The sequence below is a fragment of the Mobula hypostoma genome, chromosome 14, assembly GCF_963921235.1.
Source record: "Mobula hypostoma chromosome 14, sMobHyp1.1, whole genome shotgun sequence".
NCBI lineage: Eukaryota > Metazoa > Chordata > Chondrichthyes > Myliobatiformes > Myliobatidae > Mobula > Mobula hypostoma.
In genome coordinates this window covers 32,934,375-32,951,491 of record NC_086110.1, presented here as the reverse complement: position 1 = coordinate 32,951,491, position 17,117 = coordinate 32,934,375, and the positions used below count along the sequence as shown (strand labels likewise).

Below are 17,117 nucleotides of genomic sequence, written 5' to 3'. Positions count from 1 at the left end.
GAAAAATTTGATGTTGAGTACAGAGGTTTAAAAGTTAGATGTAAAACTCAATAAAACATCATCACAGAATTATTAACTGTTCCAAATAGCATTACAGCAAACAAGCGTTTGAGGATAAAACTCACCAGTAAGTTTAACTATTCTTTTTTTTAAGTAAAATTGAAAGACTCCAGAGTCAGCTTTTTCAGTGACATGGAACAAGTAACACATATTAAATCAATAGAGTTAGACCATAAGATATAAAACCAGAATTGAGCAATCTGGCCATCGAGTCTGTTCCACCATTTGATCATGACTGATTTATCTTCCCTCTCATCTCCATTCTCCTGCCTTCTCCCTGTGACCTTTGACACCCTTACTAATCAAGAACCTACCAACCTTTGCTTTAAATACACCCAATGACTTGACATCCAAAGCAATTTGTAGTCATCAATTCCACAGATTCTCCACCTTCTTGGTAAAGAAATTCCTCCTCATTTCTGTTCTACAGACTTTATTCTGAGGGCGTGCCCTCTGGCCCTAGACTCTCCCACTGTTGGAAACAGCCTGTCTATCTAGGACTTTCAGGATTTGGAAGGTTTCAATGAGATTTCGCACCACGCCTCCCCCCACCGTCCCATTCTTCTAAGCTTCAACTACAGGCCCAGAGCATCAAACACTCCTCACATGTTAACCTTTCTCACTTCCTGGATCATTCTCATGAACCTCCTCTGGAAGCTCTGCAAAGGCAGCACATCCTTTCTTAGTGAAAAGTAATGGAAAAGTAAGAAAAGTAACCCTACGGAACACCACTCGTCACCGGCAGTCAACTAGGAAAGCCCCCCTTCTCCAACCCCAACTTTGACTTCTGCCAATCTAGTCCAAGCTAGTATCTTTTTTCTGTAATACCACAGGCTCTTATCAATAGACAAAGAACCATTATTAAGTAAACAGTTACGCAGTGTTCTTAAGCATACCTGAAGTTCAGTCTGAAAGAAGAATTTCTGTGGACATTGTGAACAGTCATAAATCTTATCTTCTTGCCCATGTACTGCGAAGATATGTTGCTGTAGTTTGTTTGCCTGCACGAAGACTGAAAATAATTGAAAGTGATCAGAAGTGCATCTGCTGTAGAACTCGGCTGCCATTCCCAGCTGTATGTCTATTATTACCACACTGAGCCAAATCCCCCACAGACCTTGTGATATTTATCAATAAATCATTTTTTTTGTTTCACTAAATTTAATTCACTATGTAGACAATATTAATAATTTAACATTTCAAGACTGGAGTTTCACTTATTTATAACATCTTGCATACTGGAGTGCTTTTTAGTCTGTACATGTGAATATGTGCTTTTTATTGCTCTGATCTACCTACATTGAATTAGTATTTAATTACTCTATATAAATTATAAACCTAAGTGCTGCCACAGATATTAGGCAATTATTTTAGCATTGATAATTATTGGCCCGTATCCCGTGATGAAACTTGGCCACCTACTCATGAAATCATTCTCACTGTTCACTTCCACATGGCTCATAGTGTTAGCATAAACCAACAGCTGTGAGAAAACAAAAGGAGTTCAAACCAAAGTAAGAACATGTTGTTCCTTCTTGTATATATCAATTGGTTTCTTGCATTTATTTAAATAAAAGATGCTCATAATTGAGACTAAAGGAGCACTTGCAAGACTGTGTTCACATCTGAGCAGATAGGCTAACATTGTGCACACAATAATGTTTCAATTTTATGAAGTGCTGTGAATTTCAATACACTGCACAGCATTGCATCTATTTTATTCAAGTTGATGCAGTACGCCATGGCAATTCTGCCAATTTGGTGCATCTCAATAGGTCAATATAGCTTAAGTACGGAGGACAACTGTCGACTTCAAAAATTTATGCTTAAATTTATGCCAATGTAACACATTGGGAAAATCAATCAGTGTATTAATTAGTAACATCTTATACTGAATAACATAACATTGGTCCAATGCTTTACTCTTCTGAAGTTGCAAACTGGTACTGGGCACAAAATAGTACATTGCTCAATTTCTAGTAAAGCAATAAATAATCTAGGGATTCCATGTCCTTTGAAAATCAAACTACAGCTGCAATAACACCAATAACTTGGATATAACGGTGCAATAATACTGTTACATCAAAGTTAGTTTATTTGTAAAATCATTGTGAAATTGGGTGATTAATGCTGTGAAAACTTCTAAACTGAACTAAAAAACCTGAGCATAAATCACCTGAAGCTTATACTCATTCCTAAATTGAATCTGAATTCAGAATTTTCAGCTCTGGATTCTATTGCTCCTGCCAGAAGTGAGAGCAGATACTAAATCGTCTCACTACCTTTGCACTCTGTTGATCTACTTAAACTTTGTTCATAAGATGCAAGAAACAAAATTAAATACCAACAACAGAAACATTTAAAATTCAGTGAGGTGCTTAATTCATTAAGACAACCAGTTCTCACCCCTAAACTCACAGTGTTACCTCTGTGTCCTTCAAAGGACAGAGTTCTGAATTAAAATGAGGCAAACTGACAATCACACTTCATTGAAGAATAAATCTGCATTCCACAAAATAATAAAGAATTTAATAGTTCTGAAGGTTTTCTAAAGTTAATATCCAAATAAGAGCATAATGCCTGACAAAAATATCAAACCTTGGCAAGGGAAACAGTTATTCCTGATGTGATAAAACTTAATGAAAAGAAAATTAAAGTAGAGTAGGCCAAGCTGCAGTCCACATGGCACCACACAAGTTTTAGTTTTATTTGAGATTGGAGAATGGATTTGAGAATGTCATGTACCACCCAGGGGTAAGGATTGCAGGACACCTGCTCTAAAGAAAACATGATATGGATCAATGCAACTGCAGATACATCATGTAGTAATCCATGCAGGAGAACACTTAAGAAAGAAATCAGGAGGGCTAAAAGAAGGCATGAGGTTGCTCCAGCAGACAAGGTGAAGGAGAATCCGAAGGGTTTCTGCAGATATGTTAAGAGCAAAAAGATTGCAAGGGTCAAGATTGGTCCTCTGGAAGACCAGAACAGTAAACCATGTGTGAAGCCAAAACAGATGGGGGAGATCTTAAATTAATTCTTTGCATCTGTATTTACTCAGGAGACTGATACAGAGTCTATAGAAGTAAGGCAACATGGCATCAACTTCATGGATCCTGTACAGATTATAGAGGAGGAAGTGTTTGCTAGACTGAGGCAAATTAGGGTGGATAAATCTCCAGGGCCCGGCAAAGTGTTCCCTCAGACCCTATGGGAGGCAAGTGCAGAAATTGACGGGGCCCTAACAGAGATATTTAAAACATCTTTAACAGCAGGAGACGTTACAGAGGATTGGAGGATAGCCAATGTTGTTCTGTAGTTTAAAAAAGGCTCTAAATATAAACCAGGAAATTATAGGCCAGTGAGTCTGACATCACTTGTGGGAAAGTTATTGGAAGGTATTCTAAGGGACTGGATATATAAGAATTTGGATAGACATGGACTGATTAAGGATAGTCAGCATGGCTTTGTGTGAGGTACTGTAGGTCATGTCCAACCAATCTATAAGAGTTTTTCGAGGAAGTTAACAGTGGACGAAGGCAAGGCTGTGGATGTTGTCTACATGGACTTTAGTACAGCAATTGACAAGGTCCTGCCTGAGAGGCTGGTCAAGAAGGTTCAGCTGCCTGGCAGTCAGGATGAGGTAGCAAATTGGATTAGACATTGGCTTTATGGGAGAGGACAAAGAGTGGTAGTAGATGGTTGCCTCTCTAACTGGAGGCCTGCGACTCGTGGTCTACCACAGGGATTGGTGCTGGGTCCTTTGCTGTTTGTCATATATATCAATGATCTGGATGATAATGTGGTTAACTAGATCAGCAAATTTCTGGATGATACCAAGATGGGGGTGTAGTGGAAAGAGAGGAAGACTATCATGGCTTGCAGAGGAATCTGTATCAGCTGGAAGATGGGCTGAAAAATGGCAGATGGAATTTAATGCAGACAAGTGCAAGGTTTTGCACTTCAGTGGGACCAACCAGGGTAGGTCGTACATAGTAAATGGTAGGGCACTGAGGAGTGTGGCGGGAAAAAAGGATCTGGGAATACAGGTCCATAATTCATTGAAAGTGATGCCACAGGTAGATAGGATCATAAAGAAAGCTTTTGGCACATTAGCCATCATAAATCAGAGTATTGAGTACAGGAGATGGGATGTTATGTTGAAGTTGTATAAGATGTTAGAGTACTGCGTGCAGTTTTGGTAATTTACCTACAGGAAAGATGTAAACCAGGTTGAAAAAGAGTACAGAGAAAATTTACAAGGATGTTTCAGAGTCTGGAGGACCTGAGTTATGAGGAAAGATTGAATAGGTTAGGACTTTATTCCTTGGAATGTAGAAAATTGAGAGGAGATTTGATAGATGTATACAAAATTATCGGGGGATAGGTTGGGTAAATGCAAGCAGGCTTTTTCCACTGAGGTTGGGTGGGACTACAACCAGAGGTCATGGGTTAAGGGTGAAAGGTGAGAAGTTTAAGGGAAACATGGGAACAACTTCTTTACTTTGAGGATCGTCAGAGTGTGGAATGAGCTGCCAGCACAAGTGGTGCATGTGAGATCGATTTCAACGTTTAAGAGAAGTTTGGATAGTACATGGATAGTAGGGGTATGGAAGGCTATGGTTCCAGTGCAGGTCGATGGGAGTAGGCAGTTTAATTGGTTTTGACATGGACTAGGTAGACCAGAAGGTCTGTTTCTGTGCTTTACTTCGCTATGACTCCAATCATATAGATTGACTGAGATGTCAACCTTGACTAGATTTGCATCAGAGCTTCAAATATAGTCACTCTATGGTATGTAATTGCAAGATCTTTTTAGTGTTATTAATTTCTATGTTAGCCAATAATATAGCTGACTACAAATATTCCTGCTACATGCCAGATAGGGTCAATGAGGTGAGCTTGGGCCTTGTTAAGAGTCTACTTCTAAGGAATAAAAGAGTACGGTATTTCTGCCTTCATCACTTTTTCAAGCAGTGGATTCCAGACTCGTTCAGTGAAGTATTATTGCTTCTAGATTCCTTTCCACTCCTATAAATCAATTTAAGTCTTTTTCCTTGGTTATTGATCCCAGTATGTATCTAATAATTTTATACGCTGACATTAAATCTGCCTTCAGTCTCCTTCCTTCAACCTTGGGTAGTTGGACCCCATAACTATACTACAATTCTCCAGCTCTAGCAACAGCTCACAATTGTAACTTTTCGCATAGCTAACTAGTCCATTAATATCATCCTGTAGCCTTGAAGTTTCTTACTCATCGTCAACCACGATGTCAATTTTAGTGTCATTACCAATTTTTCCCTCTGCAGTTAGGCCAAGAATATATAGCAGCATCACAAAAGTCATGAAGCTTAGCACCAAGTCCTGTAGAACCTAACTGTATGCAGCTGTTTAATCAATATAATTCCTGCTAACCTTTGCTTTCCATTCTAAGCCAATATTGTTTCCAGCCTGGTAACTTCCCATGGCTTTCACTGCTTTTAACTACCATGGAACAAATGTTTGGCCAAATTCAGATAAACTCGACCCTCAATGATGCAACTTACCACTATGCCACAAAATTAAGTTAGTTAGTTGAACACATCGTTTCCTTGACGAATTCATGCTGGATTCACACAGTTAATACATATATGTTCTCCCTCAGAATATCCCCTTTCATTAAACAATGGTATATCAACAATTTTCCATTCCTCTGACACAGCACAAATAGGATGGGAAATTATAGTCAAAACCTGTTCTTGTATTAAATACCTTGGTACAATTTATCCAGAGCTGGTGATTTATCCACTTTGACATTTTAAAATGTCCCGCAATGTTCTGCTGGTCCCAATACTCCTAAAGATATATCCTTAAGTACAAACCTCATTTCCAGAAAAGTTGGGATATTTTCCAAAATGCAATAAAAACAAAAATCTGTGATATGTTAATTCGCATGAACCTTTATTTAACTGACAAAAGTACAAAGAAAGGTGATGTAACACAATGGTAAGCATGCCTGTCCCAACTTTTGTTAAGTGTGTTGTAGCCATCAAATTCTAAATTTGTGTATATTTACAAAATACAATTAAGTTGGTCAGTAAAACTATTGAAAATCTTTTCTTTGTACTTTTGTCAGTTAAATAAAGGTTCACGTGAATTAACATATCACAGATTTTTGTTTTTATTGCATTTTGGAAAATATCCCAACTTTTCTGGAAATGGGGTTTGTATATATCAAACTCCCTTTAGAAAGTCACTGCTGAGCTGTCCACCACCTGCTCAGTTGTACACTACAGATCGCTGCAACTCACTGAGCTACCCGTCAAAGGAAATAGAGTTTCTTTATTTAATCTAACAAATCTCCTCATTATTCAGAACTGTTTCAATAAATCCCCCTTAATGGAGAACAATCCAAATTTCTATAGTGTGTTCATATAGCTGCAGATCAGTGGCCTGGGTATGCCACAACCAATATCATGAAAGGCAACCAAACATTCCCACCTACATTTTATTGGAGAAGATAAGGAAAAACAATAAAAAGATTAGTAGGTTATAAGATGACCCATGGCAGTTTGAGGCCTGGGGGAAAAAAAAACCTACATTAGTTTTTTGGGACATAGGTACTGGCGACAAGGCCAGCATTCCATTTGATTTCAAAATGGTCTTGAGAAGGTAAAAACTGATGATGAAGTAATGATGATACATTTCCAAATCAGGGTGAGTGGACTTGGAAGGGAACCTGCAACTCTCATTCTTTTTTGGTGGTTGAAGCTGTGGGTTTGTGGGTTTGGAATTGACTAGGCAAGTAGATTCCGTGCATCTTGTAGATGGGACACACAACATGCACAGAATGCCAGTGATGGTGGGAATGAAAATTTAGGGTGCCAGTCAAGCAAGGTGCTTTGCTTTGGATAGTGATAAGCTCCTTGCATATTGTTGGCGCTATACTCAATTGTGCAAATGAGGAACATTTCCTAACAATGCCAACATACCTTTTAGATGGTGGAAGCCTCTCAGTGCAGGTTACCTAGCCTTTAGACCACCTCAAGTAGCTGTGACATTTATGTGGCTGGTCCAGTTGAGTTTCTCCTCAATGGTGACCTCCAAGATAGTGATGATTTGGGACTTGGCAATGAACATCAAGGGTTGTGGTTAGTCTATTTTGTTGGAGAATGGCATTGTCTAGCACACGCAGCATAAATGAAATTTGCCACTTTTCAGCTCATATTACTACTCCATTCACAGATGGATCAGTTTATTTTAAGAGGAAATGCAAATAGAATTAACAGCAACTATTTCCTTTTCTAACCTTAACATGCAAGGAAAATAACAGATGAAATGGCTGAGAAGGTTAAGTCTAACATATTGCCATGAGGAGTCTCACAGTTTTGAAAGAAGGAAGACCAGCCTCCAACAATCACAACCATTTTCTTCAGTAAAGGTATGTTCTTTTCTCTTTATCCTCAATAATTTCAATTACTTTGATGCCATAGTCAACCTAATGCTGACTCAATGTCAAGGGCAGCCACTCAAAGAAAAGAAGCAATGGTTGATAATCAACAACCAGTAAGAAAATTTAAACACATTTGAGAGATAATAGGGCCTTCAATTATTGTGACGCAATGTGGAAAGTGGGGGAAGCAAAGTAAAGCGAAAGGATGGAGAAGTCTTAAACACAAGAGATTCTGAAGGTGCTGGAAATCCAGAGCAACAAAATGCTGGAGGAACACAGCTCATCAGGCAGCGTCTATGAAGTGGAATAAATAACTGACATTTTGGGCTGGGATCCTTCATATCCCTGGAAATTGCACAGGTGCACAGTTCCACTAGACACATCTTTTGTTTCTTTACTTCTTCCACTCTTATCTCTTTTGGCTTGGATTATGACACACTTTGATTATTTTATCATTCCTGTCTTCTCTTCACTTAGACTTTTCAGCTTGTTGTCTTCTCACCTAGCATGCACTACCTCCGTTCACACCTTGCAACCCCATTCTCCCTTGGCTCTGTATTTATTTAAAACCTGTTGCATCTGTAATATTTGCCAATTCTGATAAAAGGTCAACACTTTCTCTCTCTACTGATACTGCCTGTCTCACAGCATTCAATATTTACTGTTTTGATTTCAGATTTCCAGCTTTAGCAGTATTTTCCTTTTGATCACTCTTCCTTCTGAATTTTCTGACTGTCTCTTTCTCCGTGCATATTGATTCTCTTTGATGCCTCAACATGCTCACCTCTCCTCACCACATTATTTTAAACCCTGCTCCACAGCAGTTGTTACCAACCTCAATGGAGGATCTTACTTTCTTCATCAGTTCCAAAGCATAGGAATAGCTGAATTTTCCCCTCAAGCCCGCTCTATCAATCAATTATACATCACTAATCTGTACCCAGACTCCATTTTCTTGCACTCATTCCATTCCTCATTGCCATTACTGAATAAAAATCTATTAACTCAGTCCTGAAAGCACCAATTATCTCAGTACTCACAACTGCAAAGGCAAAAATAATATGTACTTTTCTGAACACATACTTCCTGATCTCATCCTGCATGGCTCTATTTTTGAAATTGCTCACTGTTTTTGAACCCAAGCCAGAGGAAATAGTTTTTTTCTCAATCTAACCTAGAGAATCCTCATAAAACTTAAAACACCTTAATCAGGTCACCCCTCAATCTTCTATACTCAAGTGAATATGAGCTAACAGATACAACTTGTTGCTAATTCCCAAAACTCACTGCTGCACTCTAAATGAGATATCACCAAGGCTCCGAGCAAATGAAGCATAACTTCCTCCCCTTTTTTCCCTACAGCCCCATGAGATGAAGGCCAACATTCCACTGGCCTTTGTGATTGCTTTTGGATCTGTACATTAGCTTCAAAAGACTTGTGTATTTAAATTCAAAATAGAAAATTGGTTCTACTTTTCTTGACAATTCAGTAGAAAAGCCAAATATACTGGATAAAATGCATGACACATCTCAATATGTCAGAAAAATGAATCTGCAAGTTAGGTCATTGTTTCTTTGCTGAAAATATTAACTTGCAGCAGCACTGCCAGGAGTGAACAGAACAAAAAGTTAACTTTGCAAAACAACTTTTTGATCATTTGTTTGTGACAGTTCTTCAAGTATTTTCAGATAAACAATAAACTTCTTGAGTGTTCACATTTAAAAATAAAAGTCTTCTTTGCAAAAGTAAAAATGGTTAATCCAAGTTCTATAATGTGCACCTTACCTGTAAAACAAACTGGGCATTTAAAAGTACCTCCCATTCCTTCAAAACTGTGTTCAATCAGGTGACATAACAGCTTTGCCGGTGAGTCAAACATCTGGTTACACAGTTTGCACTCATGATTGATTCCTTCCTCTGTAAAGTTCAAATAAGATAACTATTACTTCAAAGAAATGTAACACAGAAGGCGAGTTGCCAATGTGTATAAAATGACCATCCAAATTAATTCAAACAATATCTGAATCAAGTATGGACAAGGACAACAAAAATGAAAACAATCTATAATACTGTTTTACCATAATCCCATAACTAACAACAATTAAAATTGTGCTGTTTTAAATCTATAATCAGCATCTACGCCAGACTACACTTAAAATATACAATGCACCGGCATGTAATGTGAAGGTTTGTAAAGCAACACAGAGAAAATATAAATCAACATGTGCCTAAGTTGATAAACACAATTGTATTATGCCTTTTACGAAATTCCTAGGTTTGGAATATTTTTGGCAGCTGAAGATGAGCATTTGGAGCTGACAGATTTATCACATGCTATCAGATTTGATGACAGCAGATTAGGGCCCTGCTGATTCTTGGTAACTGCCTGTCACCAAATCAGGATTAGTTGCACTGACCACAGATGTTTTTGATTGGACAAAACAACTCCTTCCCTACTGTGCTTTTAGAAGCAGTGAGGCAAAGACTAAATGTACCAATATTACATGTTGATATTTTCTCTCCTTAACTGTTATGACATCATATAGGCTACAATAAATTATTATATTACAATTCTTTTAGGGAAGGGTTAATCTATTTGGATTCTAACTCAATCTATGGTTCAATAGCATGCCTTACACTTCAAGACAGGCAATAATGAATCAAATTGTCATTTTAAGAATACAGACAGTTTTGCCTCTCTATTCCTACTCTCACTGACAATGTTCAATCTACTCATCCGCTTGAATGTAAAATGGGATCTCAGCTTGGGCCTGACTAACCACAGTCATTCTGGACCCAGTCCCAAGCCCAACACAGTCATCACTGGTCTAGTAGTAAGACACAGGATGTGGTGATGCTACATGAACTAGATCATTCAGTTCAGGTTGAGTGGATCAACCTGAACTGAATGGAGTACCTGTCTAGATTGGGACAGGAGTGGGCAGTGCAGCTGGAGCTGACCTGCTGGATCATACACCTGACTTGCCTGGTGCTGACCTTGGGTAAGGTGAGGTTTGGGCCGGGTAGTGAGGCTCTGGTTCACCCGGCCCTTTGGTGCACATGTGTGACATAAATCCGTTAGTCAGCACCAACTTGGAGAGCACCTTGATCAAAGTTCTGGGAAAGGTAGGGAAAACAATCGATAATTCTCTGTTTATCCTCCACATGACCTATAACCAATTGTGCCAATTTATTTGCAGTCCCACGTTTCAGCTGCACCTTGGGATAAATTCTGCTGAAGCTCTGAGGTAGGTTAGCTCTGGCAGCGCACTAGGAAAATGGTTCTGCATTTTTCGGCACAGGGAAAGACATCTCCTGGTAATCACAAGACAAAGAGTTTTTTGGGCAGAATTAGTGCACTGTATGAAACTGTGATGAGAAGGTCAGGATAACTCAAAGACCAGCATTGAGGGACGTAATTAGGCTTGCACAGGAGAGGGGTGTGGTCAGAGATTAAAACCCGGGTACAAGGTTAGGGTAGTGGTGTTGCCTGGAGATGCGGACAGGGTAGGAGGTGAGTAAGAGACAGTAAACACAAACAGAATATTGGATTACATTCCCAGCACTGTGGAGAGGCTTGCTTCAGAATGCCCCCCTTAAATTGTTCCGGGGACAACCTCAATATAGCACGGCCCATTTTTCCTGGCTAATGATGTCACCTTGCATACATCTGATAAGAAAATTGTGTATTTGTCACGAGTTAAGGAAAAATCTGACTGGATTTCTGGAGCAGCATGTATCCACCTGGAAATAGTGACAATTGCATGTTCACTGCATAGGGATGGTCTTCAGATCTATAACAATGACAAGTTGAGAGCCTCAGTGCTCTATCCTTCTAGGTCATAGCTTTATAGATGTGGTAATTTGGTAGTCAAACTTTGTACTGCAATTCAGGAATTTATTCTTGGAGTGATGTTTGGTCAAGTGAATTATTTCCAATTCTGTGAGGAACTAGAACTCAAACCTAAGTTCATAATTTCAAGACATCATACATCGGTATTTCAACAGCTTGAAATGCTTTAAATACAGTTAGCAAACTGTGTCCATATATTAGATTGCTACATTTAAATATAACAAGATAAAACACAAGCCCTCCAGTAAATACAATGTATTTCTGAATGGGGAAAGAAATCTTAACAGACAAGAAAAATAGTTATGAATAAATTATGCATAAATACACTCCTCTAAACTATTTGTATATTCATGTAGCATATTTCTTTAGCTCAATGAATTTCTGCATGAGCTATGCGATAATGCAGAAAATAAATATTTGCGTTTTCGTTGTTAATTTAACATACCAAGTGTACTTAAGGGAGTTAGAGCTGTTAGTTTTGAATTAAAACTATAAAAGCTTTATTTTTTTTTCTAACCCTGAGGAACCAAACAAAGCAATATCCATTTTGTGCACGAAGTTGCAGTTGGAGCCCAGAATCATTTACAATACAAATTTTAAAACAAAGGTAATTATTTATTGTGCTTCTAAACATTAAATGGAGTGGAATAAACAGTCTGCTGACTTCTCACTCATGGCAGTTATGATCTACTATTGCACTCCTTAGAAACTGTCACCACAGATGAATGCACTAGTATAAATATTGTCTAGAATCCCCTAAGGGATTAGTGTCTGCTACAGTTCATGTTGTTTACATTTCAAAGCTGCTATAGCCCTATGAACAATAATCATCGATTAATTGATTAAAAAGACAATTGCATCCTTCTTTTCAACATTTTAACAAATGCAAATGAATTTTGAATACAGATCAGTCTGTTCACAAGAAGCATACCAGCTACATCAGTGGCTAAAAGTCATAAATTACTGTGCAGTTAAAAAAAATCTAAGCAAATATGAGTTCGCAGCAGGGAACTAATAATGCGCCTCCAGCTGTTCCAGTTAACCTGCAAATGTGGCCATCTGCACCTCAGGAGAGAAAGAAAAAGAAAGATAGTGCCAGGGAGAAAGAGAGGAAAAGAAGGAAATACCGCCAGCACAGGCAGAGCCAGCACCCAGAGCAGCAGGGGTGACCTTGCTACTTGTGACCAGGCAGACACATACTCTACTAACAAAGAAACTAATGGTATAGTTCGAGTATGCTAACAGCTTTCTAATAGCCATACTTCTGTTGTATTTTTTGCAGTTTTAATGAGAAGGTAGAGTTCCTTTTTTTAATATTCACGCTCTCATTCCATTTATTGATGTGATGTAACATCTACACAAATCACAAAGCAATATATACGCTAAAGTGATTCTCAAGTCTCCCAAAACCACTCAAATTAAAATCAGACAGGCTGCAATACCTTTGAATGAGCATAATTAACAGCACATATCTGCTGCTCTGTTTACACCTTTACAGTACTCATTTTGTCATGCTGAAGTTTCAACCATGAGGCAAGAAAACAGTAGCTGTGGAATTCACATCATTCACAAATGTCTGCAAGTGATCCAGCCAAATCACTTTGACTTTAGCTACGAGGAGCTATTGTGAATTTTATGTCAACATTTAATGAACAACTTGAATCTGAGCCTAAAGCTGATTGCTTTGGCAACATAGCAGTCCTGCATTTTTAAAAATTAAAGAAGGTATTCCATGTTTGTTATCTATCTTTACTGTTTTCCGTTTTATTTATACAATTTTTCCAGGGCCTTTGCTTTTTTACCTCTAATTTAACAGTTTGCTTTTATTTTAGAAACTTTTTATCCCCCCCTTGGGTGTAAACAAAGTGAGTATAAATATATATGATACAACAGGTTCTAGATAACATTAAGAATTAACAAAATGCACATGAACAGGGAAAATACAGGACAGAGGGATGTGAAAAACAGCAACAGAAATAATCAGACAAAAGGATTTTGATTTGATAAGTGCCCTCTGATACGATATGGTGCACTTCTCATATAATTTCAGTTCATTGTTTGAGTTTGAACATTATTATTCTTGATTTTTAAGTTTAAACAATTCATAGACAATAAAATTAGTCAATGTCTTTTTGTACTTGCATCAGCTATAATATTGAGTTTGACTACAAGGATAAAACGTACATTAATACCAGAACATGTGACAAAAAGGACAAAGTGAATTTGCAAGAATAACATCGTGAAGTACGGTGAAGAGAGAGAAAGAGGTACCATATAAATTCTAAGATGCAGAAAAGGCAAAATTATTCTTTCTTTTCCAACTACTTAACCTGCCAGACTGTTTCAATCAATACCCATATTTTTAAATACAAGACATCTGATTGGACTTGTCTTTTATTTTTGCAGAAATCACTTTGAATCACCTTAATCCATAACTCTCCATCAATATTAAGTTACTGATAAAAATAAGCTAGAAAAACAAATTTTAAAATAGTCAGAATTTGTTGGTGACAATAACAACAGGTCATAAAGAAATTTATTAATGATGACATGGGAAATGTGATGCTAATAACAAGACATTATTCAAGTTAAATCATGATTTTCTTTAACTATATATTTTCTAACCATATTTCTGAGGTAATTCCAGTAAAAAAAGATCTCTCAAGTTATCAATGGAATTATAGTTGCACACTTCTTAAAGTGGATGGTTCAGCATGAAAAATCTCCAAAATAAACTCCAGTTTAAGCACGATAGCATATTACAGGAGAGAATTCAATGGCATTTACCATGCATTAAAATTGCTCTTGCACTTCAGATTTTAAAATATTTTGTGTTGATTTGGTGGAAGCGTGAGATGATTATATAGCAACAGGGGAAATCAAATTTCAAACCTAAATGAATAGGATAAGCAACTGTGCATCTCCTTAATCAATCATGTTGAGGAAATGTGAAATTAACAGTGAGATTAAAAGTGAGATTGAGTGCAAATTAGTATGGACAAATTACATCCAAAATCTTATTCAGGAGGAAATAAAGAGAGGTGCTATAGTCTGACTCTAACTCTAACAAAAAGGAAAGTAAAAGAAACTCCAACAATAATTCAAACTTTAAGATATTAGCCTCTACACTTAAATTGTTTCAATGGCAGTGTGCTTAACTGGCAGTAATTTACAATAATCACATCACTGAAAGCATACCTAGATTGAATTTATCATGGTTTAACTTTCTGCGGCAAGCAGACTTGATACTGACTGTTCAAAGAAAGTACAACTTTGTGTTATTTAATGCATTTCAATGAAGGATCATTAAAACTTTCCATTAATTTAAAAAGGATTATACAGCAACACTACTTTCTAAAAGTAATGGCACTGATACAATATCATCTTATTTTAATTTTCAGTGATCCTGACACACCATTTTAACATCACATCAATTTGGTTTTGTCCCATTCTTCTTGTAACTGGCTTGTGTAAAACTAAACCAATGAAAGGAAAACTATCGAAATCATAGAAATCGGGGTCTTTCACCTCATCTTTGCCTACAGTGATGTCTATCTACAGTAATCCCACTTGCCTGCATTACACCAATACACTTTTATACACTGTGCCTGCCTCTACTGCCCCACCTGCAGATCATTCCAGATACTCACTAGTCTCTGTGTAAAAAATATACCCTTTAGATCGCCTGTGAAAAACTTACCCTTCTGATTTGACAGAACAAATATCTATTGGGGTTTTATTAGCTACAGACATGAATGCTGGGAGTTGTTGTTCAAATATTCTGAACTCTGAACACACTTTAACAGTTTCACAGTTAGTTAATAAATGTTCTAACCAAGTTTTGAAAATCTATTGTTTAATAAATTATAAATACTTGATATATGTTTTATATTATGTGATTTTTGAATCAGGTGGACTGCAGATAACGAACACTGAGCTGACCTGTACTAAAATATGCCTTTTGTGTTTTATATTCTATGTTTTTGATCTTTTTTTGTTGCAGTTTGCATGCTTTTATTTGCATGTGGGACAGGAAAGGGTTTGCTGTTTGATGCTTTCCTTTGAACAGGTTGGTTCCATGGTTGTTCTTTGTTTTGTGACCGTCTGTGAAGAAGACAAATTTCAGTGTTGTATACTCCATACATACTTTGATAATAAATGTACTTTGAACTTTTGAGTAGTATATTATTTCAGATATATTTGCATTGAACAGTAATTGCTATTGTGCAAATGGAATAATGTTCATTTTCAGGTAGACAGGCATTTCTATGCATATTGTGGAGTTATGATATTCTTGATATACGCTGCATATTTTACTACAACAAAGCCAACATCCATCCAATAACAGCACGTGTACCACCAGTACACTGAACAATTTATGTATTATATTACAGTCTCTTGGCTTCTTCAGTAACATGCCCTCCCTCAATGATTGTTTAAACAATACTCCATATAATTGTTTGTGATAACTGAAGCTGTGAGGTGTCAATTATGACTCAATGGCACCTAACATGCCTCTGGGTTAGGAAGTTTTGGAATTAAATATATTGAGCATGATAAGGGAGAACTTGAAGTATATTTTCACTGACTGCTTTTACATGTTAACAACTTGCATGAGTACTTGCAAAATGTGATGCTTCAAAAAGGTGGTAACCATCATTGAGGACACTCATCACCCAGGGCGTGCCCTCTTCTCAGCACTACCATCAGAGAGGAGGTACAGAAGACTGAAGTCAAGCACCTAACATTTTAAAACAGCCTTTTCTTCTCTGCCCTCAGATTTCTGAATGGACAATGAACCAGTGAACGTACCTCACAATTTTTGCTCTCCATTTGTACTATTTATTTTTAACTACATATTTCTTACTGCATTTTATAGGATGTTTCATGTATTGCACTGAACTGCTACCACAAAGCAACACATTTTACGACATATGTCAGTGATAATAAAATCTGATTCACTATGGTGAGTGTGTGTCCTGAGATATACGCCCTGCTGGTGGCTCCAAGTATTTGTATCAGATGCTGTACTCTCTCTCCAACAACCTTTCCACTGCAATTAAGAAATTCAATTTTGGTGGTAAGAGTTCACTGTACTGCTCTGTGTTGCGATTCGCACTACTAAATGGATCTGTATTTCTTGCAAATATCCTTCAAAGCTGAATTTAGATACAGAGGTCAAATTGTATTCATATTAAATAAAATTGAAATAACCAAAGTGGCATATCTTGTGTTTCACAAGCACTGCTAGTCTTCCAAAATTTTCTAAAACCCATAAAATCTTAGATCATTATTTTACTCTGTGGCATTGTGTATAAAATTACCAATCATAACCTATTATGTAATCATTTGTGGAAATAGGGAATTGCCAATAATATACCAAAAAAACCCAAAAGCACTTTGACTAAGGCATAATGAAGTTGCAACGTGCAGCCGCAACAACACCCTCAGCTACCCACCCATGCGCACATTGGCCACATCACCTTTTGCTGCTACCTGGCACTAGATGGTGTTGAGGCTCAGTCCTTGTGGCCATTCTGCAAATCAAAGCAGAGGTGAGCAGCAACTATGCCTCAGCAAGCACAAACTAAGACCCTGCCTATGTATTGTCCTTGTAACCTGATACCTTGTGCACCAGAAAGCCCCTTCACTGTTTCTATGTATGGTCAAATGCATTTAGGATGAGCTGCAAAAATTAAATAAGTAAAACCATTAGAACATTACAAAATTACATTATAAGTATTCACAAAAACAGAATTAACTGCTGT

The 17,117-nt window shown here is 37.4% G+C and overlaps 1 protein-coding gene across 9 annotated transcripts in view; it reads right to left on the bottom strand.

The window, feature by feature from the left end:
• The window catches only part of znf423 (zinc finger protein 423), a 401,236-nt gene that overhangs the window by 46,472 nt on the left and 337,647 nt on the right, over window positions 1-17,117 (bottom strand). For all 9 annotated transcript variants that reach the window (XM_063066903.1, XM_063066904.1, XM_063066905.1 and 6 more), the window contains 2 exons: window positions 9,282-9,413; window positions 957-1,072 (listed from right to left, as the gene is read on the bottom strand). In XM_063066903.1, coding sequence (XP_062922973.1) covers window positions 957-1,072; window positions 9,282-9,413 — 248 coding nt within the window. The remainder of the gene's footprint in view (window positions 1-956; window positions 1,073-9,281; window positions 9,414-17,117) is intronic.